We start from the raw sequence: 23370 nt of genomic DNA, 5'->3' as shown, positions 1-23370 counted from the left end.
TGGTAATGGACCTTTTGTTTCCAACAACGGCTCATGTTGGAGGTGTGGAGGCAAACATACAGCCAGAGCTTGCAGGTATCAGCAATATACCTGCAGAAACTGCAATGTCAGCAGTCACTTGGCGCGTATGTGCAGGAAGCCTGCAGCCAGGTTGATGTACGAGGAGGACGGGCCCGATGTAAGCCCTACGAGGCCAAATGGACACTGGGGGAAATCGCTGGAAGCTGAAGTTCAGCGAGTTCATGTGGAGCACATATACAGTTCATATACCAGGACGCCACCGATAATGATGAAAGTACTCCTCAATGGCATCCCAGTATCAATGGAGCTAGACACAGGGGCCAGCCAGTCCCTGATGAGTATCAAACAGTTCGACAAGTTGTGGGCGTCCAAGGCCAGGAGGCCAAAATTATTGCCAATTGACAGACATATACAAAGGAGATCATTCCGGTGCTAGGCAGCGTCACGGTAGTCGTGACCCACAAAGATTCGGAGAACAGGTTGCCACTCTGGATTGTCCCGGGGGATGGTCCCGCACTACTGGGGAGGAGTTGGCTGGCTGTCATGAACTGGAAATGGGGCGATGTCAATGCAATTTCTTCTGTGGAGCGAATATCATGCTCACAGGTCCTGGACAAATTTGACTCACTATTTCAACCCGGCATTGGCACTTTCATGGGGACCAAGGTAGTGATTCATATAAACCCGGATGCCAGGCCAGTACACCACAAGGCCAGAGCGGTGCTTTATATGATGCGGGAAATGATAGAAGGCGAATTGGACCGCCTGCTGAGGGAAGGCATCATCTCGCCAGTCGAATTCAGTGACTGGGCGAGCCCGATTTATCGGTGCTCAAGGCGGATGGGTCGGTCAGGATATGTGGTGATTACAAGGCCACCATCAATCGGGTGTCACTCCAAGACCAGTACCCGCAACCGAGAGCGGAGGACCTATTTGCGACGCTATCCGGTGGCAAACTTTTTTGAAAATTGGACCTGACCTCAGCTTACATGACCCAGGAGCTGGCGAGTGAGTTGAAGAAGCTGACCACCATCACGACACAAAAGGGGTTGTTTGAGTACAACAGATGTCCGTTTGGGATTCGCTCGGCCGCCGCGATCTTTCAACGAAATATGGAAAGCCTCCTCCAGTCGATTCCAAGGACAGTGGTTTTTCAAGACGACATCCTCATCACGGGATGTGATACTGAAGAACACCTCCACAACCTGGAGGTGGTGCTACGCAGACTGGACCGGGTAGGTCTGTGCCTGAAAAAGGCGAAGTGCGTCTTCCTAGCTCCAGAGGTAGAATTCCTGGGGATGAGGGTAACAGCAGATGGGATCAGACCTACTGCGTCCAAAACAAAAGCGATCCAGAGAGCACCCAGACCCCGCAACACGATGGAGCTGCGTTCGTTCCTGGGGCTCCTGAACTATTTTGGTAACTTTCTTCCCAAATTGAGCACATTGTTAGAGCCACTACACATGCTCCTACACAAAGGTCGCGAATGAGTCTGGGGGGACAGCCAGTAAAGGGCTTTTGATAGAACACGAAGTTTGTTATGCTCCAACAATCTGTTAACGCTATATGACCCATGTAAGAAACTTGTTTTAACGTGCGACGCGTCGTCCTATGGGGTCGGGTGTGTGTTGCAGCATGTTAATGCCAAGGGTCAGTTACAGCCGGTAGCTTATGCCTCCAGAAGTCTGTCCCAGGCAGAACAGGGCTACGGGATGGTAGAAAAGGAAGCGCTTGCATGTGTATATGCTGTAAAAAAAAATGCACCAGTCCCTGTTTGGCAGGAAATTTGAGCTGGAGACAGATCACCTTTTCAAAAAGGCTTAACTTTTTATGGGGTGTTTAACACCGATATTAGATTGGAAAGCTAAGGGGCCGGATTTTTGGCTTTGGGGGTTTTTCGACGAAAACGGTAGCGATATGTGAAAATTAACGTTTACGTTGCGCTACCATTTTTAAGTCGAACTTTCGGACTTTACATTTGTAAAGGAGGCGTTGCACGATTATTCACGACGCAAAACACAAATTTCGGTAACTTTAGTCCGGGGTCGTTTGTACTGCGATAGAGGCCTTGGGAGGGGGGAAATAATTGCAAAAACATTTACAAAACCCTTAGCTAGCAAATCGCTGAAAAAGAATTTAAAAATAAAAACTTTAACTTACTTTTTCTGCAGGTTTTCATACTGACCGCTGTTGGCAGGGCTGCATCCACAGGTTTGACCTGTCGGTATTCTAGGCGCAGCCTACGGTTCGGGAGAGAGCCGAAAGTACGACGGTAACACAATTTGCGTCGTTACACGTCGACGCACCTCTCCCTGGCGGTACTTGAAAGCGCCGCTGCAAACAGGTACCCGAGGATCCCGCCTGGGCTCTACAACCGGGTTTTCGCGGCGAAAACCCGTTAGCAAAGCCCAGATGGGAAATCTAGCGCTACGTTTACGCAAGTTCAACTGATTGCCATCTATGAGGAGCCCCACAGCACAGCCTGTGACGGAGCAGGGGATGACATAAGAACATAAGCATTAGGAGCTGGAGTAGGCCATCTGGCCCCGAGAGCTTGCCCCGCCATTCAATAAGATCATGGCTGATCTTCGACCTCAACTCCACTTCCCTGCACTATTGCCCATGACTGACCGCAACTTCAGGATTTCAGCATTTATCTGCGCATGTGCTAAATCCTGTCAGTTTCAGAGGGGCAATGACGGTGAACGCCGACAGTAATGCTGTCATTACCCACAGCAAAATCCGGGCTAAATGTCAGCCCTGGCTTGGTGGGAGCAACACTGGCATTCCAATATCTCAATGGAAACAAATTAGCCACTCCTCAAAAAAGTTCCAGGTAAATCTGAATTTCTATAATGCTGAATAAAAAATGATTTGCCGACTTTAAAAATACAACAATAACCATCCGCACAAAGGTATACCTTGGGGGAGAAACCCTGCTTTTCTTTACGATGCCTCGATTTTCTTGAGCAAAATGTCAGCAACTCACTGACGAATGGAGAGAAAGTTTTGTCAAGTGTTACCCGGTCGATCAAGTCCTTGCTTCAATAAAAGAAAACAAGGATTTTATTTCTTTTGGTTCCGCATTTTTGTTTGATGTGTCACGAGTGTGTTGTTTGGTTTCTCCATACCGCCCTTGCTCTTGGTAAGGACAAATGCTGAACTCCTACCAGCTACTGCAGTGCGAGGTTTGTACTAGTCAGCAACCACTTTAAGGAGTTTTGTGACTCGCCTCCAGACCATTCAAAAAGTTGTAACATAAACCGACAACTCCTTCCGGCGCACAGCCAGTTGGCAGATTGGGTGCCACCGGTTTGGATTCCAGTATGTCGTTTGCAAGTGTGTTTCCTTTGGATCCAATCACGGCGCTGCTGCTGGCTGCTCTGACCATTATCCTTCTCGTGTATTTTAACACTGAGTCGACATCTTGTGGAATCGTCAACTTCCCTCCGGGACCAGCACCTCTTCCAGTGATTGGCAACCTGCACATATTGGATCTGAAGAAGCCACACAAGTCTTTGATGGAGGTAAGAGGCAGCGAGACCCGAACAGTCAATCGGTGGCAGTGCTTCGCTGTTTGCCATCTCTGTGGCACTATATAAAAGCAGGTTGTTGTCACTAATGAAAGCAAAGCATAGCCGAGAAGATTTCTTCCCAAAAGCTACGCTGCTAAATTGAAATAATGAGCAGGAATTTGCTGTCCGGATGATGTCGAACTGGCAGCATTTAAAAAATGTTTTAAAGTTTATTCATCTTTATTTCTGGTTTGACTTTTCCCCCATGTGAGAGTCCCAGGGGTCGAATTTGGTCAAAGCCTCCGCCCGCCCAAGTGCCGCCAGTGGCCGCTGACGTACCTAACGGTACTTTCGGCGGGACATTCATGAGGAAGGTCCCTCAAAGGTCGGTGGACGGCAAATGAGGGACTTATGGCACCAATCTGGGTGGTAGCGGGCGGGAAGTCTCATTCTCGACGGCTCAGGCTCTTGCCGCCCAAGTGCCGCCGAGGATGGAGTTGGGCCCATAGCGGGTCAAAGACCTAAAAATAAAAATCAAGAATAAAAAATGTTAAAACTATCGGAAGACTCCATCAAAGTAAATCGCTGTGGAAAAACCAATTAAAAAATGTTCACTAATCTTTTTTCAACGATCTTCATACTTACCATCGGGAACAGACCTTCCTCCTCACAGCGGTCCATCCCCGTTCTGCTGCTGACTCCCGTCCGCATCAATATGGGAGCTCAGCGGGCGGGAGGTCAGTTGCACCACTCGGCCATCCGCTGACATCAGCGGGTGCTTCCCGGTGGCTCTCCCCTCCTGCCCGCTCCAGGACGCCTCGAAAGTGGCACTCGGCGGATCTGCAAGAGCAATGTTGGCGGTGAGTTGATGAATTTCGGCCCCCCAATCTTTGTTTTGCTCTCTCTAACATTTTTTAAAAGTTAGAAAATTTAAAGAAAGAAGAAAGAAAGATATATATAAAGTGCCTTTCATAGAAACTAGGTGCAGGAGTAGGCCATTCGGCCCTTCGAGCCTGCACCGCTATTCAATGAGTTCATGGCTGAACATGCAACCTCAGTACCCCATTCCTGCTTTCTCGCCCTACCCCTTGATCCCTCTAGTAGTAAGGACTACATCTAACTCCTTTTTGAATATATTTAGTGAATTGGCCTCAACAACTTTCTGTGGTAGAGAATTCCACAGGTTCACCACTCTCTGGGTGAAGAAGTTTCTCCTCATCTCGGTCCTAAATGGCTTACCCCTTATCCTTAGACTGTGAGCCCTGGTTCTAGACTTCCTCAACATTGGGAGCATTCTGCCTGCATCTAACCTGTCTAAACCCGTCAGAATTTTAAACGTTTCTATGAAATCCTCTCTCATTCTTCTGAACTCCACTGAATACAAGCCCAGTTGATCCAGTTTTTCTTGATATGTCAGTCCCGCCATCCCGGGAATCAGTCTGGTGAACCTTCGCTGCACTCCCTCAATAGCAAGAATGTCCTTCCTCAAGTTAGGAGACCAAAACGGTACGCAATACTCCAGGTGTGGCCTCACCAAGGCCCTGTACAACTGTAGCAACACCTCCATGCCCCTGTACTCAAATCCCCTCGCTATGACCACCAGAGGTCTCAAAGCCAATGAAATACTTTTGGAGTGTAGTCGCTGTTGTAATGTAGGAAGCGCAGCAGCCAATTTGCGCACAGCAAGCTCCCACAAACAGCAATGTGATAATGACCAGATAATCTGGGGTTTTTTTAAATGTTGATTGAGGGATAAATATTGGCCAGGACACAGGGGATAACTCCCCTGCTCTTCTTCGAAATAGTCACATGGGATCTTTTACGTCCACTTGAGAGAGCAGATGGGGCCTCGGTTTAAAGTCTCATCCAAAACACGGCACCTCCGACAGTGCAGCACTCCTTCAGCACAGCACTGGGGTGTCAGCCTAGATTTTTTTGTGCTCAAGTCCTTGGAGTGGGACTTTAACCCACAACCTTCTGACCCAGAGGCAAGAGTGCTACCCACTGAGCCACAGCTTACTTATTCCCTTGTTTGCTGTTGTGAGAATTCTGCATTTTGATTGACTGCATTAATAGTGTGGGCAACAGGAGCAAAAAGGTTCTGCTGCAGGATAAGGCCGTTTCATCAACTGTTGTGTACATGCTTATGCTTATAGGTTTTGTTTAACTTTGTGTAAACAGAATGGATCAGAAATTCAATGTTGTAACGCCGGGTGTTAGACCGGTTTTGTTGAAAAAATGGCGGCCACCTCGCTTCCGCCCGCTTCCTGTGCGGGACACGGCGGTCGCCATTTTGGTGAGGGCCAAAATGCTGCCATTGCCAGCGCTGGCTTCTCAAATTTAAGTAAGCAGATCGTGACGTCAATCAGCGTGGAATGCCTGATTTGATACACGCCTGCTATTTTGGACGTTATCGCGTGCCATAACATTGTGTCCTAAATACGCACAGAAAATGTGCGTCAAGCAGCCCTGCAGAGACTCTGTCAGTGCTTCTCAAAAGAACACACTCATCTTTCAGGTAAGTTTGGATTTCAGCTTTCGGACTAATTTTTAAAAATATGTTGTTGAATTAGTGGCTTGGTGCAATACATTTAAAAAGTTGTTAAAGTGTGCAGGGAATGCTGCTGGCTACTTGCAAATGGTAAAGAAAGACCTCTGAGAAGACAGAAAAAGTTGGAAATATTCAGCAAGTCAGGCAGCATCCGTGGAGAGAGAAGTAGAGTTAACGTTTCAGATCAGGATGCTGCCTGACCTGCTGAATATTTCCAGCAGTTTCTGCTTTTATTTCAGATTTCCAGAATCCCCAGTATTTTGCCTCTGAGAAGACCACTGCCTCGAAATCCTGGGGGGGGTGAGGGTTGAGGGGGTGGCAGGGGCACCTGGAGATGAAGCAGAGGCAACAAAGGGAACAGGCTGCTCGCAGAGCGAAGTGGATCCAACCCAGACAGCCCCTTTCTGGCTGGGATATCTGGGATCGAATCACCCGCCTGCAGTCCCAGTGACCAAAGCCCCAATTCCCCTTTCAACATTAGTCCCACACCTTACCTTCCCTCTGTTACTGACCATCACAACATCTTCTTGGCCACGACGCTGAAATAAAAGTCACCACAAAGCAAACTTTCCAATCCAAATGCATCCATATATGCATATATCAACCAATCACTGCCTTGTGTGTGCCTCTGCCTATCCAAGTGATGTTACGCAGTCATGCAACCACAGTGACTGCAGCATGGCTGGTGGAAGGCAGCTTGGGGAGACTGCAGATGGCCTTACAGGATGAACTCAGGGAGCTAGTTGCTGGGAATGTCAAATCGCGTGCTCGTGCTTCTAATTCTTCTTCATCACTCTCCTCTCCCTCTTCTTGGTCAACCACTGGCTGAATAGGCTGGACTTTTGTTTATTATTCATTCCTGGGATGTGGGCATTGCTGACAAAGACAGCATTTATTGCTTATCCCTAATTGCCCTTGAGAAGGTGGTGGTGAACCATCTTCTTGAACTGCTGCAGTCCGTGTGGTGAAGGTACTCACACAGTGCTGTTAGGAAAGGAGTTCCAGGATTTTGACCCAGTGACGATGAAGGAATGGCGATATATTTCCTAGTCAGAATGGTGTATAACTTGGAGGGGAGCTTGGAGGTGATGGTGTTCCCATGTGCCTGCTGCCCTTGTCCTTCTAGATGGTAGAGGTTGCGGGTTTGGGAGGTGCTGTTGAAGAAGTCTTGGCAAGTTGCTGCAGTGCATCTTGTAGATGGTACACACTGCAGCAACGGTACATCGGTGGAGGGAGTGAATGTTTAAGGTGGTGGATGGGGTGCCAATCAAGTGGGATGCTTTGTTCTGGGAGGTGTTGAGCTTCTCAAATGTTGTTGGAACTGCACTCATTCAGGCAAGTAGAGAGTATTAAGTCACACTCCTGACTTGTGCCTTGTAGGTGGTGGAAAAGCTTTGGGGAGTCAGGAGGTGGGACACTCACTGCAGAATACCCAGCCTCTGACCAGCTTTTGTAGTCACAGTATTTATGTGGCTGGTCCAGTCAAGTTTCTGGTCAACGCTGACCCCCCAGGACGTTGATGATGGGGGATTTGACAATGGTAATGCCGTTGAATGACAAGGGCTGGTGGTTGGACCCTTGTTGTTGGAGATAGTCATTGCCTGGCACTTGTGTGGTGCGAATGTTACTTACCACTTATCAGCCCAAACTTGAATGTCATCAAGGTCTTGCTGCAAGCGGGCATATACTGCTTCATTATCTGAGGAGTTGTGAATGGAACTGAACACTGTGCAATCATCAGAGAACATCCCCATTTCTGACCTTATGATGGAGGGAAGGTCATTGATGAAGCAGCTGAAGATGGTTGAGCCTAGGACACTGCCCTGAGGAACTCTTGCAATGATGTCTCAGGGCTGAGATGATTGATCTCCATCAACCACAACTATCTTCCTTTGTGTTAGGTATGAATCCAGCCAGTGGAAAGTTTTCCCCTGATTCCCATTAACGTCAATTTTACTAGGGCTCCTTGATGCCACGCTCGGTCAAATGCTGGCTTGATGTCAACAGAAGTTGCTCTCACCTCACCTCAGAAATTCAGCTCTTTTGTCCATGTTTGGACCAAAGCTGTAATTAGGTCTGGAGCCAAGTGGTTCAGTGAGCAGGTTATTGTTGAGTAAGTACCGCTTGATAGCACTGTCGATGACCCCTTCCATCACTTTGCTGATGAATGAGTGCAGAGTGTGGGGTGGTAATTGGACAGATTGGATTTGTCCTGCTTTTTGTGCACAGGACATACCTGGGCAGTTTTCCACTTTATCGGGTAGATGCCAGTGTTGCAGCTGTACTGAAACAGCTTGGCTAGTGGCATGGCTAGTTCTGGAGCACAAGTCTTCAGCACCACAGCCGAGACGTTATCGGGGCCCATAGCCTTTGCTGGTGATCTGCTTGGTGATGGGATCATGTTGGAGGTGATGAAAATGGTGGAGAATGATCCAAGAATGTGGAGGCTGGCGGAGTGGAAGGTGAGGATAAGGCATGAGTAGAGAGTAATGGATGGATGTGGTCAAGTATCTTGTTGACTACTGTGGAGGAAAAATATTGAGTGAGAAAAAAAGACATTTTGTAGGCTCTGGTGGGAAGGCAACGTTAACAGAGCAGATATAGGGGGCATGGAGAAATTGAGAAAATGGGAGGGAGTTTTTACACGAAGGAGGGGGGAAGGAAGTATAATCCAATAGCCACGGGAGTCTTTTGGTTTGCATTAGATATCTGTGGAAAGCCATTGCCAGTGGGAGAGAAAAGGGAGGAGTCATAGATGGGTAGAAATGAAAAGTATTGTTCGTATATTGCTCAACATCAGAGTAAAAGCAAGAAGCAGCACCGATACAACCATCAATGTTCGAGGTCAAGGGGGTGGCCTGTGGCAGATTTGAACATTGTTCCACATATCCCACAAAGCAAACCAGGCATGGCTGGGCCCCATGCAGGATCCCATTGCAACATCTTTTAATTGGAGAAAATGAGTGAAGTTAAAAGAGGTTGTACAAGGTGAGAACAAGTTTAGCCAGATGGAGGAGGCTGGGACTGTGCAAGAAAGAATTGGAGGTCCCGGAAGCCGCCTTCAATTGGGATGGTGGTGTCAAAGAACTGAGCGTTGAAGGTGAAAAGGAGATGATTAGGGCCTCTGGAGAATCTGAGAGCTTCAGAAGAGTCACAGATATGGGTGCGTGGAGACTAGGCAAGGAGGTAAATAATTTAGTCAAGATAAGAGATAATGCCCCCTGCTGAACACGGACGCACCTAGCGTGTTTCGACTGTTTTTACCGCAGTGGTAGATGAGGTGGCCTGTTGCGCGAAATTCTGCTCTTTGGCTTTTTTTTTCGAGCGGCCTAGAAGTCGGTCATAATGGAGGCGGAAGTGTGATGGTGAGTAGAAGTTCAGTAAGTAGAGGAGCGGATGTGGGGGGCGGGCGGAGTGTCCGGGGAGGGTTTCGGCCAGGCCAGCAGCCTGGTACCCAAGATGGGGTGCCAGGCTGCCTATTGGCGACCCGGCCGAACCCGGGGGCATAAGTGTTGGTCCCACATGGCAGTCAGCCGACAAAAAAAAAAGATGTCGGCCACGGCAGTAGGTCCTCCCCTTTAATGGCAGCCGCATTGCCATTTTAGAAGCACTGCAAGCACAGAAAAAAACTGTTGGTGGCACCGAGCGGTGGCAGCAAGATTTTCTGTGCGAAATTTCACATTCGGAGGGCACATAACTGGCGCGCACTCTGATGACGCATTTAGAATGGATCAACATGACCTCCCCCCCAACATGAGTGGGGGAAGAAGGTCACCGCCGGGATACCACAGGAGGGCAATTTTCAAAATGGCGGCCATTCCACGAAAAATCGGCAGCCATTCCACTCCGCTGCGTGGCCAGTAACAGGCCTTAAGTAAAGGGGCAATTTCGGCCCCAATTTGTTCAGTGAGACAGATACAATTAGTCTGCTGGAATAATCCTGTGTGTTTATTTTGAAAGAAAGTCAGTCAATTCATGATGGGTTCTTCTGACCTGGAGCCAGAGCACAACCCTGTGATCAATCTCAGGAGTTTACAAGCAGCTGTAAGTACGACCACCTGCTTATTTAGATGGCCACAGAGTGTACTGTATCAGTGACCGTAAAGGACAAACTAGTGAGAAGCACAGCACAATCATAGCCCAGAGCCCAGACGACCCATGAGCAATGCCACAAGAAATCCACTAGCCATTATCTAATATTTGGGCTGAAGTAAATGTTGAACTGCTCTGACGTCTTTTAGCTATATGATAGTTTGATCGTATAAAGGAACATGCCACAATGTATTATTGAGAGAAGCAGCACAAGACATGCAGTGTAAAAAAAAATTAATGAATTGTTCATGGAAACTTATTCCTCTTGTTTAAGCTATCTGAGAAGTATGGCACAGTATACAGCATCAAGCTCGGACCCACACGCATCGTGGTGCTGACCGGTTATGAGACAGTGAAAGACGCCCTCATCAACCATTCAGATGCATTTGGAGAAAGAGCGCGCATCCCAATATTTGAGGCAATTATGGAGGGATATGGTAACTCTCATCTCTAACTTCATTATCGTAATCTGGCTGCATTCTGTCTCTGTTCAGATAATTAATATAACAGAGTACTTTAGAGTCTGGCAAAAGTTCACTTTTCTAAAGTTTAATGTTTCAACGGACTTTGGAAGACAGAAATAATGCTTGAATAAGATTAGTAACAAATTTTCTGTAACTTCTACAGAATATCTGCATAATATTTGAAAAACAATAGCCTATAAACTGTACTTCGTGATGTTAATTTAGCAATGCTTAACAAGTTAGCAATGCTTTTCCACTGTTTTAACAGAGGTGTTAATACCTTAATGTTTTTATTAATTTATAAAGAAATTGAAGGCTATGCTGATAGGGTTAGATGAAGTAGGGTGGGAGGAGGCTCGTGTGGAGCATAACCACTGGGATTGACCAGTTGGGCTGAAAAACCTACTGCTATGCTGTAAATTCTATGTCCTTCTATCTGGGGCAAGGAAATGACATACAGATATAAACCTAATACCCTGTATCACCAATGGTAATTTCTAGGCTTCCAACACTTTATAGTAAAGTTAATTGTCAACTGAAGAAGTGTTCACCTAACATCTGTTAAATGTAAATATCCTTATTTATATTTGAAGTTTTTATGACTTTTTAAAAACCTTTTTTAAAAAAAAAAATTGTGCTCATAATGGTATTGGGAAATGGAACACTGTTACTTTGACCCATCATAGGCAGTCCCTCGGAATCGAGGAAGACTTGCTTCCACTACTAAAGTGAGTTTTTTGGTGGCTGAACAGTCCAACACGAGAGCCACAGATCCTGTCACAGGTGGGATAGATATTCGTCGGTGGAAGGGGGAGGTGGGACTGATTTACCACACGCTCCTTCCGCTGCCTGCGCCTGACCTTTTTACGCTAGCAGCATTGAGATTCGAAGAGCTCAACGCCCTCCCGGATGCACTTTCTCCACCTAGGGCGGTCTTCAGCCAGGGTCTCTCAGGTACTTTGACCATCTAATCAAGCAATCCCACACTGAGTATAGCACGGTCTGATGATGTGTAAAAGATTCCTCTACATTGCCCACAAAATAAGTCTACTGTCAGCTGTGGCTCAATGGATAGCATTCTTGTTTCTGAGTCAGAAGGTTGTGGGTTCCACTCCAGAGACTTGACTACACAATCCAGGCTGACACTCCAGTACAATACTGTCGGAGGTGCCGTCTTTTGGATGAGACATTAAACCGAGGCCCCGTCTGCTCTCTCCGGTAGACTTAAAAGAAGAGTTTTCCCCGGTGGCTTGGCCAATATTTAATCAACATTATTAAAAATACAGACCATCTGGTCATTATCTCACTGTGGAATCTTGCTGTGCACAAACTGCCACATTTCCTACATTACAACAGTGACTACACTTCAAAAAGTACTTCATTGGCTGTAAAGCACTTTGGGACATCCTGAGGTTGTGAAAGGCACTATATAAATGCAAGCCATTCTTTCTTTCTTGGTCCACTGTTTTCCATGTCCCACACCGCCTACTCCATGGGCTCTCACAGGGATGTTGCCAATGCTAAGTCTCACTTTTAATTTGGCTCACAAGAGTCGCAGTGTCAAAGTGATTCTTTAATTATTGCCGATGGATTTAATTGTAGGCCTTATTTTTGGTCATGGGGAATCATGGAAGCACATGCGAAGGTTCACATTAGCCACTCTACGGGATTTTGGAATGGGCAGGAAAACCATTGAAGACAAAATAATTGAGGAAACCGATTTTCTGATAAAAGTGTTTGATTCTTATAAAGGTGAGTTTGTGTATAAGTAAATTAACAGAATTAGCATTGTTCCTTCTCTCTTAGTGCTTCTACATATTTATAAATTTAGATGTGCATTAAAGAAACATTGACCTAGAAATTGTAGTTGGAGGCTTCCTGTGGGTGGATGCCTCCGACCTGAAAAATATCCACCAACTTACCTGGTGGTCCGGGAGGTTCGGAGAGTTGTGGACCTGGCCCTCTACGCGAAGCCCATATGTATGGAATCACCCAGGAATATGAATTGGAATGCCCCCAAAATCACACAAACACTTCAAATAAATGTTTTAAAAACATCACATATTTAAAATTAATCAAAATGGAATTTAATTAATTATTTGAAACAAAAATTTAATTTTTGGAAAAATAAATGTACATATTTTAAAGGGTCTAAAAATAAATTTATAGAAACATAGAAACATAGAAAATAGGTGCAGGAGTAGGCCATTCGGCCCTTCGAGCCTGCACCACCATTCAATAAGATCATGGCTGATCATTCACCTCAGTACCCCTTTCCTGCTTTCTCTCCATACTCCTTGATCCCTTTAGCCATAAGGGCCATATCTAACTCCCTCTTGAATATATCCAATGAACTAGCATCAACAACTCTCTGCAGTAGGGAATTCCACAGGCTAACAACTCTCTGAGTGAAGAAGTTTCTCCTCATCTCAGTCCTAAATGGCTTACTCCTTATCCTTGGACTGTGTCCCCTGGTTCTGGACTTCCCCAACATTGAGAACATTCTTCCAGCATCTAACCTGTCCAGTCCCGTCAGAATTTTATATGTTCTATGAGATCCCCTCTCATCCTTCTAAACTCCAGTGAATACAGGCCCAGTCGATCCAGTCTCTCCTCATATGTCAGGCCTGGAATCAGTCTGGTGAACCTTCACTGCACTCCCTCAATAGCAAGACTGTCCTTCCTCAGATTAGGAGACCAAAACTGAACACAATATTCCAGGTGAGGCCTCACCAAGGCCCTGTACAACTGCAGTAAGACCTCTCTGCTCCTATACTCAAATCCCCTAGATGTGAAGGCCAACATACCATTTGCCTTCTCCACTGCCTGCTGTACCTGTATGCCAACTTTTAATGACTGATGTACCATGACACCCAGGTCTCATTGCACCTCCCCTTTTCCTAATCTGCCACCATTCAGATAATATTCCGCCTTCGTGTTTATCCACTTATCCACTTATACTGCATCTGCCATGCATTTGCCCACTCACCTAACCTGTCCAAGTCACCCTGCAGCCTCTTAGCGTCCTCCTCACAGCTCACACTGCCACCCAGATTAGTGTCATCTGCAAACTTGGAGATATTACACTCAATTCCTTCATCTAAATCATTAATGTATATTGTAAATAGCTGGGGTCCCAGCACTAAGTCCTGCGGCACCTCACTAGTCACTGTCTGCCATTCTGAAAAGGACCCGTTTATCCCGACTCTCTGCTTCCTGTCTGCCAAACAGTTCTCTATCCACGTCAGTATATCACCCCCAATACCATGTGCTTTAATTTTGCACACCAATCTCTTGTGTAGGACCTTGTTAAAGCCTTTTGAAAGTCCAAATACACCACATCCACTGGTTCTCCCTTATCCACTCTACTAGTTACATCCTCAAAAAATTCTAGAAGATTTGTCAAGCATGATTTCCCTTTCATAAATCCATGCTGACATGGACCGATCCTGTCACTGCTTTCCAAATGTGCTGCTATTATATCTTTAATAATTGATTCCAACATTTCCCCCACTACTGATGTCAGACTAACCGGTCTATAATTACCCGTTTTCTCTCTCCCTCTTTTAAAAAGTGGGGTTACATTAGCTACCCTCCAGTCCATAGGAACTGATCCAGAGTTGATAGATTGTTGGAAAATGATCACCAATGCATCCACTATTTCTAGGGCCACTTCTTTAAGTACTCTGGGATGCAGACTATCAGGCCCAGGGGATTTATCGGCCTTCAATCCCATCAATTTCCCTTGCACAATTTCCTGACTAATAAGGATTTCCTTCAATTCCTCCTTCTCGCTAGACCCTCGGTCCCCTAGTATTTCCGGAAGGTTATTTGTGTCTTCCTTCGTGAAAAGAGAACCAAAGTATTTGTTCAACTGGTCTGCCATTTCTTTGTTCCCCGTTATAAATTCACCTGAATCTGACTGCAAGGGACCTACGTTTGTCTTCACTAATATTTTTCTCTTCACATATCTATAGAAGCTTTTGCAGTCAGTTATTATGTTCTCAGCAAGCTTTCTCTCATACTCTATTTCCCCCTCCTAATTAAACCCTGTGTCCTCCTCTCCTCATCTTATTTAAATGTTTAAATTTTGAACAAACTGTCTTTTTCTGTCCTTTAAAAGTCATAGGCTGCTAAAAGCAGGCCTTCACGCCTTCTTTTATCAGTCATAAGAATTTCACGGGCATTCACTGGGCAGAAGTTGGGCAAATAGCCCAACACTCCGCCCGCGGAGGCCCTTTACTTCCGGGTGTGTGCGATCTTCAAGAGGATCTGGGTTTAGGCGCATGTGCTTCGTATGCCTAAACCGTAATGAACGGGATCCCTACGGACGCAAGTGCACCTCATATGCACCCATAGGGGCCGCGAATTCAGGGCCTTGTAGACATTTATCTCACAGAAAACGGCCATTTGGTCCATTGAATCTGTGTTACCACTTTGCTGGAACAATCCAAAATGAATCCCACTTACTGCTCTGTGCCCTTAGCCCTGTATCTTCCTCTGCTGTGGATTCAAAGGGTTTACTCACAACTGACGTGACTAACTGGTTTATAGTTTTCCAGTTTATCCATCTCTCAATTCTTGAAACCTTGGCTGCTCTCCAATACCCCAGCACAATTTGCATATCTAAGGAAGATAGAAAGATTGTAGCCTCTGCTCTCTCATCTCTGCCTTCCTTCAACAGCCTAGGGAATAAGCCCAGTATCTTACCCACCTGTGTCTGAACAGTACAATTGTGATTTGTTATAATAGATGAGATGGATAGTTAGTTCACGGCACATGAACAATACATGGAAAAGATAAGATAATCGAGAGGACAAAGAATTGTAGCTGGGGACTTCCTGGAGATTCTTTATCAGCTGCTTTATCTTCGGTGGTAATCAGCAGAAGCTCCCATAACATGTTCATCCAGGGTTTCGACCAATCTTAAAATTAAACATCGGTCGACTGGGGACCTTTTACTATGCTAAGACTGCTATATGAATGCAAGTTGTTGTTGAGATCAAAGCCAGGTACCAATAAAAACAGACCATGTCTCTCAAGAAGGCTTGACGAAGTCTAATCAAGTGGCACACAGCATCGGCACTAAATTATACATGATCTTTTTTTTTTGCAGGCCAACCATTCAATCCAACTTGCACAATGAACTGTGCTGTGGCCAATATAATCTGCTTTATAACTTTAGGCGACAGATTTGATTATGAGCATGAAGGGTTTGTCCAGTTAGTAAAGAGAGTGAACGAAAGCATTAAACTTTCTGGTTCCCCTTTGGTCCAGGTAAATCTCTTTTTTCATTAGTAATACAAATACAATCCAGAAAAGCACATTTGTAACTAGCAGTAGCTGGTCGGGATCTGTGGATGGCGTCTCGAAGAATCTTTAGTGCAATATATTAGTAAAGTTCTTTATTTCAGAGACTGGTTAACTTGTGAATGAACATTTGTCATGATTTTGAGTGAGACCCTGTTGATCAATTATCAAATTACATTTGAAGGAAAAAAAAACAAATTCATCACATTCCAAACCAAACTCCCTTGAGCTATGTGCCATAGAAGGAGGTTATTCTGTTAAATTGTGTTTGTGCTGGTTCTATGCTAGAGAAGCCCAAAACATCTCCTACTGCCCTTCTCTCTCCCCATAGCCCTGCATCACCCTCTGCTTCAAACATTTAGCTACTTTTCCTATCAAAGATCTAGAGGGAGAAATTCGGGTTGTTTGCGTCTCCCATTAGCACGCCCCGCCCCCCAACTCGGCTGTAGGCCACTCGCAGGGTAATAATTAAAGGGGAGGTGGGGAGTGTAAAAACAAAAATGGTCACGGCCTTCTTCCTCCTCGATCGCAGGGTGCGTGTCGCTATCTTGCAGCCCGGCACAACGCTTGCATGCCATGCTGCTGCCACGGCATCCCACTCCCTGGTAGTCCAAGGATGGTCCCGTTTCCCGCCCGCAGAGTCGGCAGCTTGGCACTCCCCTTCGCAGAGTATTTCCACCCCGCTCCCGCCCCACTGATATTTTGCGCTCCACTTGATCTCGGGGTCGGTGAGCCAAATCTAGGTCATGGGGCCGGACTTCCACACCTGCCGCAGGAACCCCCGCCTCACAGCCGTTACCGCTCCCAGACAGGGCGCTACGCAATTTCGGCCCCCCAGTGATTTCAACCACTCTCTGTCCCAAAGTATTTTGTGCTCCAACAAGTTTCTGTGTCAAGACATTTCTCCTAATCTCTTAGTTTTTTTTAAATGAATTTGTGGGATGTGGGTGTCGCTGGCAAGGCCAATCCCTAATTGCCCTTGACGGTTTTAAATTGCTGATTCCTCATTATTGGCTTTCCAGCCTTTGGAAATGGTCTTTCCCACAACTTCTCATTTGAATCCTTCCAATCAGGTTATTGCTCCTCTCGTAGTACTGAATCAGCCCTAACTAACGTCATTAACCTATAATCTGCTATAATCAGTTTCAACATTTAAAAAAGCACACGGTATTTACGAAAGATTTGGACTGAAATGAGGAGAAATTTTTTCACTCAGAGGGTGGTGAATCTTTGGAACTCTTTACCCCAGAGGGCTGTGGATGCTCAGTCATGGAGTATATTCAAGACTAAGAGAATCGAGGGATACGGGGATAGGATGGTTAGATGCAGTCGATGTAGAAGATCAGGCATAGCATGTTGAATGACGGAGCGGGCTTCAGGAGCTGTATGTATTCATAACATTTCAAAGATTTATTTATTGCCTTTTTCTAATAGTAGAAGACTTGGCGTGTAATTATAATAGCTGGCTATTGGCTTACTTTGATCATAACGTAAGTAACATAACTTTATTTTTATTCCATAGCTGTACAATGCATTTCCCTTCCTGGGTTTTCTTCCTGGAGCACACAAGACAATATTCTACAATGAAAGAATGATTACTGCATTTCTCAATAGCTGCTTCAAGGAAAACAGCCAGAAACTGGATGAGAATGACCTGAGGAGTTTTATTGACGTATTTCTGTTCAGACAACAGCAGGTATACACTCCCCTTCCCTTTTAAGAAGTACAGTAGATTTTCTATAACTGGGTCGCTGTGTTTATGTTTTTCAAGAAAAAAAACAACTTAGTTCAATCCAGCATTGGCATGATAGGCTAAATGGCCTCCTTATATGCTGCAAATGTCTATAGTTCTATGGAAAGGATTTGAAAAGACTTATTCTCCTTAAAAAGAAGGAGTTGCATTTGCATAGCATCTTTCATGACCTCAGGATGCCCCAAAGTGCCTTACAGTCAATGAAGTACTTTTAAATATAATCACTGTTGAACTGTAGGTCCAGCCAACATCATTAAAACAGATTATCTGGTCATTATCACATTGCGTTTGTGGGAGCTTACTGTGCTCAAATTGGATATCGCGTTTCCCACATACAATAGTGACTACACTTCAATAAGTATTTAATTGGCTGTAAAGCGCTTTGGGACATCCTAAGATCATGAAAAGTGCTATATAAATGCAAGTTCTTTTTTATTTCTTTGAATGATGTCGGTTGAAAGGGGTAAATATTGTCCAGGGCCCTGGGGAGAACTGCTCTGCTCTTCTTTGCAATAGTGGCTGTGAGATCTGTTACGTCCACTTGAGAGGGGCCTCAGTTGAAGGTCTCATCCGAAAGACGGCACCTCCAATAGCGCAGCACTCCCTCAGTACTGCCCTGGGGTAAACCCGCTGCTGCTTCTTATTCCTGGCTCCGTTTCTGTGCTGCATTTCTCAGTAATCACTATTTCAGCTTAATTATATGTCACAGGTCACACGTTATACCCTACTGGACCCAATCCAAATTTTGAGCTTTTGCACTGTTAATTCTTGTAGGAATCGGACAACCCCAATTCATATTTCCATGAAAACAACTTACTGTACACAACATCCAACCTGTTTAGTGCTGGGATGGAGACCACTTCGACCACGCTTCGTTGGGGCATGCTTCTGATGATGAAATATCCAGAGATTCAGAGTAAGAAGCAGTTCAATTAATTCCACTCTTATCTTGTTGCATCATTTTGCACACCTCATATTCTCTGATTACTGCGGGTGAGCTTTTGAACTTGCCCAAATAAAGCCGCAACCGTTCTTCCAATCGTTTAAAAAATGTCCTTGGCTTGCAGAAAAAGTTTATGAGGAAATTATCAATGTTATTGGATCAGAGCGGCCTCCCAGAGCTGGAGATCAGAAAAATTTGCCATACACTAATGCAGTGATCCACGAAATCCAGAGGTTTGCCGACATTGTGCCACTGAGCATCCCACATGCAACAACAGTGGACTTAAACTTCAAAGGATATTTCATCCCGAAGGTACTCTTGGGGAAGTGGAACCACCATTGGGCCTTATATTCTGATATTTATTGGAGGGAGGGAGGGAAGCAGCTATCGAGGTGTGGCATCCAATTGGATTGTGTACCATTAGTGCCTGTCAGCAGCTTTTATCAATTCCCCATACTATTTTATATATTTTATATATATATTTGTTCCAAATAATATGGCTATGGCCAAACACCTTGGAACGTTTCACTATATGAAAGACGCTATATCAATGCAAGTTGTTGTTCAGTAGACTGCGGGGAAAGAGCAGAGAGATGGGGATAATTGGAGAGCACTTTTAAAGAGTGGGCATAGACACGATGGGTCAAAAGGCCTCCTTCTATGCTGCATAATTCCAAGTTATTTTTAGTTATAAAAGAGTTGAGAGAACCATGAAGAAGGGATAGTAAATAAAAAGGATACTGCTTAACAACAACAAGAAGAACAACAACTTGCATTTATATAGCACCTTTAACATATTAAAATGTCCCAAGGCATTTCACAGGAGCGTCATAAGAACATACGAAATAGGAGCAAGAGTAGGTGATTCGGCCCCTCGAGCCTGTTCCGCCATTCAATAAGATCATGGCTGATCTGTTCATGGACTCAGCTCCACTTCCCTGCCCGCTCCCCATAACCCTTTACTCCCTTATGTAGTTGAGGCCCCAGTTCTTTGTTGATGTAATGAGCAGGGTGGATAAGTGGAGCATCCCACTAGTTACTGTTTGCCAACCGGAAAATGACCCACTTATCTTGACTCTCCGGTTTCTGTTAGTTAGCCAATTCTCTGTCCATGTTAATATATTACCTCCAACCCTGTGAACCTTTATCTTGTGCAGTAACCCTTTATGTGGCACCTTATGGAATGCCTTCTGGAAATCCAAATACACCACATCCACTGGTTCCCCCTTATCCACCCTGCTCATTACATCAACAAAGAACTCCAGCAGATTTGTCAAACATGATTTCCCTTTCATAAAACCATGTTGACTCTACTTGATTGAATCATGCTTTTCCAAATGTTCTGCTACTGCTTCCTTAATAATGGACTCCAGCATTTTCCCAATGACAGATGTTAGGCTCACTGGTCTATATTTTCCTGCTTTCTGTCTGCCTCCTTTTTTAAATAGGGGCGTTACATTTGCATTTTTCCAATCCGCTGGGACCTCCCCAGAATCCAGGGAATTTTGGTAGATTACAACCAATGCATTCATTATCTCTGCAGCCACTTCTTTTAAGACCCTAGGATGCAAGCCATCAGATCCAGGGGACTTGTCCGTCCTTAGTCCCATTATTTTACCGAGTATTACTTTTTTAGTGATAGTGATTGTGATAGTCACTCCCGATAGCCTCTTGATTATCTACTATTGTGATGTTTTAGTGTCTTCTACCATGAAGACCGATACAAAATATTTGTTCAACGTCTCTGCCATTTCCTTGTTCCCCATTATTAATTCCCCAGTCTCATCCTCTAAGGGACCAACATTTACTTTAGCAATGCTTTTCCTTTTTGTGTACCTGTAGTAATTCTTATCATCTGTTTTTATATTTCATGCTAGTTTGCTTTCATAATCTATCTTCCCTCTCTTTATTATTTTTTTAGTCATTCTTTGCTGGCTTTTAAAAGTTTCCCAATCCTCTGGCCTTCCACTAGTCTTAGCCACTTTGTATGCCCTTGTTTTCAATTTAATACCATCCCTTATTTCCTTAGTTAGCTACGGATGGTTATCCCTTTTCTTACTGTCTTTCCTTCTCATTGGAATATACTTTTTGTTGAGAGTTATGAAATATCTCCTTAAATGACTGCCACTGCTCATCAATTGTCCCACACTTGAATCTATTTTCCCAGTCCACTTTAGCCAACTCTGCCTTCGTATCTTTGTAGTCTCCTTTATTTAAGCTTAGGACACAGGTTTGAGATCCAACTTTTTCACCCTCCAACTGAATTTGAAATTCAACCATGCTAGAGGATCCTTTACTAGAAGTTTGTTTATTAATCCTGTCTCATTACACAGCACCAGCTCCCTGGTTGGTTCCGCAATGTACTGTTCAAGGAAACTATCCCAGATACGCTATGAACTCTTCCTCAAGGCTACCTGGCCAATTTGCTTTGTCCAAGGAATATGAAGGTTAAAACCATCCATGATTATTGCTGTTCCTTTTTTACAAGCCTCCATTATTTCTTGATTTATCTAACAAAGTTTGTTACCCAGCCACTTAAGGAGACATTAGGACAGGTGACCAAATACACAGTCAAAGAGATAGGTTTTAATGAGCTTCTTAAAGGAGTGGAAGGAGGTGGAGAGGCAGAGAGGTTTAGGGAAGGAATTTGAGCCCAGAATATACATAAGACCAGAAATGCTATGTTTAAACTATCACTATGATTGCTAATTAACATCAGTGCAACTATTTTCAGAATTCTTTTTGAATATAACAGAATCACATGGAAATAATATTTTTAATATTTTTAGGAAACCCAAGTGATTCCGTTGCTATCCTCAGTGCTGTACGATAAAACTCAATGGGAAAAGCCAAATGAGTTCAACCCATCTCACTTTCTAAATGCTGAGGGGAAGTTTGTGATGAGAGATGCCTTCATACCATTTTCCATGGGTAACATACTTATTAATTTTTGGAATATATGTTGGTGGAAGTTCCACCAGGGGCAATAAAATGTAGAAAATGCAGCATTAATATTGTTCCGTTTATAGTGGGGCAGAAATTCCGAGGAGGGCTTCCCACGGGCAAATCAAGAATAAATAGAAATAAAATGCGGACTTACCTGCGCCCGCTGGAACTCCCGATCCACAGGCCTCCTCTCCCTGCGACGCACAGTGCGTGCACGTCGGGACGTCCGCAGGAGTCACGTGGGCCTGGACACCCAATCACAGGTAAGTATTTTCTCATTCATTGTAACAGGAGAGTCGTAACTTACGAATCTCCTATTACTATGAATGAGAAAAAGCCCAAAACGCACAAACACTACATAAAACATTTTAAAAACACCTCGCACAATAAACTAATAGAAATTTAAAATGTTACACATGTTTTTTAAAGAAAAAAAATTCCCAATTTAAAAAAAAAAGTTAGGGTTAGGGTTTTAAATAACATTATCTGAGTGGGCAGGGTTTTAACATAAATGTGTTTTCTTAATTTTTATTTTAATCATGTTTTTTCTGTTTTTAAACTCTTATGCCTGTAAAAGTAGGCTATGCGCCTGCTTTTTCAGGCGCAAGTGTTTTGAGGACATTTGCCGTTCAAGATATGGGTAAGTGGCCCAAACTTCCACATACAAATGTCCTCGCTCCCGATCTGCGGGGCATCTGTCATCGGAAAAGCCGTTTTTTAGTGCATGCGCATTGCGCGTTGAAAACCGGCTTTTCCGATGCCTTCCTGGGTCCGTAGAAACTTCGTAACAACATTCTGCATAATATTGTTTTTTGAAGAGCGGCTTTGACACTTTTTGCAACTATGTTTTCGCAGGTCGCAGGTCCTGTGCTGGCGAGACCCTGGCCAAGATGGAACTGTTCCTGTTCTTTACTGTTCTGATACAAAAATTTAAGTTTCAAGTTCCACCAAATATCAGTGAGCTGCAGCTCGAGTCTGGTGTGGGTTTTACTTCATTCCCAAAGTACCAGAATGTGTGCGCTGTGCGTCGCTGATGTAAACACCTCGCCCATGGTTTTATCTGATTTTCCTTTTCATGATTTTCTTAATCACTTCAAGAAATATGTGATTTTTTTGCGCAGTCCCGTGTTATATTTGTCTTTGGGCCGAATCGTGCTGGAAACATTCATGGCATGTTTGCAGCGCACCCTGTCATTAATACACAAATCGGCCAGCAAGTTCAGGGGACGAGGAGATACATCCTGAGCTGCGAACCTCCAGAACCTGCTAGGCCATTTATGCTGCTAGTGACACCCAAATTTGCTTTGCATAAACTACATCTCGCCCTTAGCGTCCCCGTTATTTTTAAGAACTTGCTGGATTTGCTGATTGATTGCCCATTAAATGTCGCACAGAAAGTATCTGTCCAACCCTAAACTGGACAGTAAGTGTGGTTTGGGCTGAGGAGGAGGGTGTTTGACAGTAAATTGTGGGGGGGGGGGTGGAGGGGGGGAACCTTTATGGTATTTATGGTGTAGTTGCCAATTATGAGTGAAGGATGTTGTAATGTATTTGCTTCATGGGTTCTTTCTTAAAGAATTCACTTATATTTTTCATGACTAATAAACAATGTGATGTTCACAAGACTCAATAAAACCTCAGTCAGTTGGGTCTGGGTCATCCACGATGAGATATGCAGTTGTGAGCCCAGTGGATGAATTAGTAATGTGTAGTGTGATTGTTAAACCTTTGTTAATAAACCAACTAGTTCTTAATAGCAATGTGTCACAATACAA

General features: G+C 44.6%; 2 protein-coding genes across 5 annotated transcripts in view; both read left to right on the top strand.

The window, feature by feature from the left end:
- Positions 1-23370, top strand: part of LOC139281618 (uncharacterized) — a 123293-nt gene that overhangs the window by 58055 nt on the left and 41868 nt on the right. The window lies entirely within an intron of this gene.
- On the top strand, positions 3244-23041 carry LOC139281147 (cytochrome P450 2K6-like). Of its 4 annotated transcripts, XM_070901142.1 has the most exons (9): positions 3244-3548; positions 10454-10616; positions 12246-12395; positions 15760-15920; positions 17476-17649; positions 18481-18622; positions 18774-18961; positions 21439-21580; positions 22451-23041. In XM_070901142.1, the coding sequence occupies exons 1-9, from the start codon at positions 3348-3350 to the stop codon at positions 22627-22629; spliced, it is 1500 nt and encodes a 499-aa protein (XP_070757243.1). In that variant the 5' UTR covers positions 3244-3347; the 3' UTR covers positions 22630-23041. The 4 variants fall into 4 exon arrangements, with proteins under 4 accessions (XP_070757243.1, XP_070757245.1, XP_070757244.1 ...); XM_070901144.1 differs by lacking the exon at positions 12246-12395 and having other exon boundaries at positions 15829-15920; XM_070901143.1 differs by lacking the exon at positions 12246-12395.

The sequence above is a fragment of the Pristiophorus japonicus genome, chromosome 15 (assembly GCF_044704955.1).
Source record: "Pristiophorus japonicus isolate sPriJap1 chromosome 15, sPriJap1.hap1, whole genome shotgun sequence".
Taxonomy (NCBI): domain Eukaryota; kingdom Metazoa; phylum Chordata; class Chondrichthyes; family Pristiophoridae; genus Pristiophorus; species Pristiophorus japonicus.
This window is presented reverse-complemented; position numbering and strand designations above follow the sequence as displayed.

Excerpts from the sequence above, each read along its gene's own strand:
- LOC139281147 (XM_070901142.1), top strand. The coding sequence starts at position 3,348 with ATGTCGTTTGCAAGTGTGTTTCCTTTGGATCCAATCACGGCGCTGCTG. Across the intron at positions 12,396-15,759 it reads AGTGTTTGATTCTTATAAAG|GCCAACCATTCAATCCAACT; the intron begins GTGAGTTTGTGT and ends TTTTTTTTGCAG. Across the intron at positions 21,581-22,450 it reads CTTCATACCATTTTCCATGG|GTCGCAGGTCCTGTGCTGGC; the intron begins GTAACATACTTA and ends ATGTTTTCGCAG.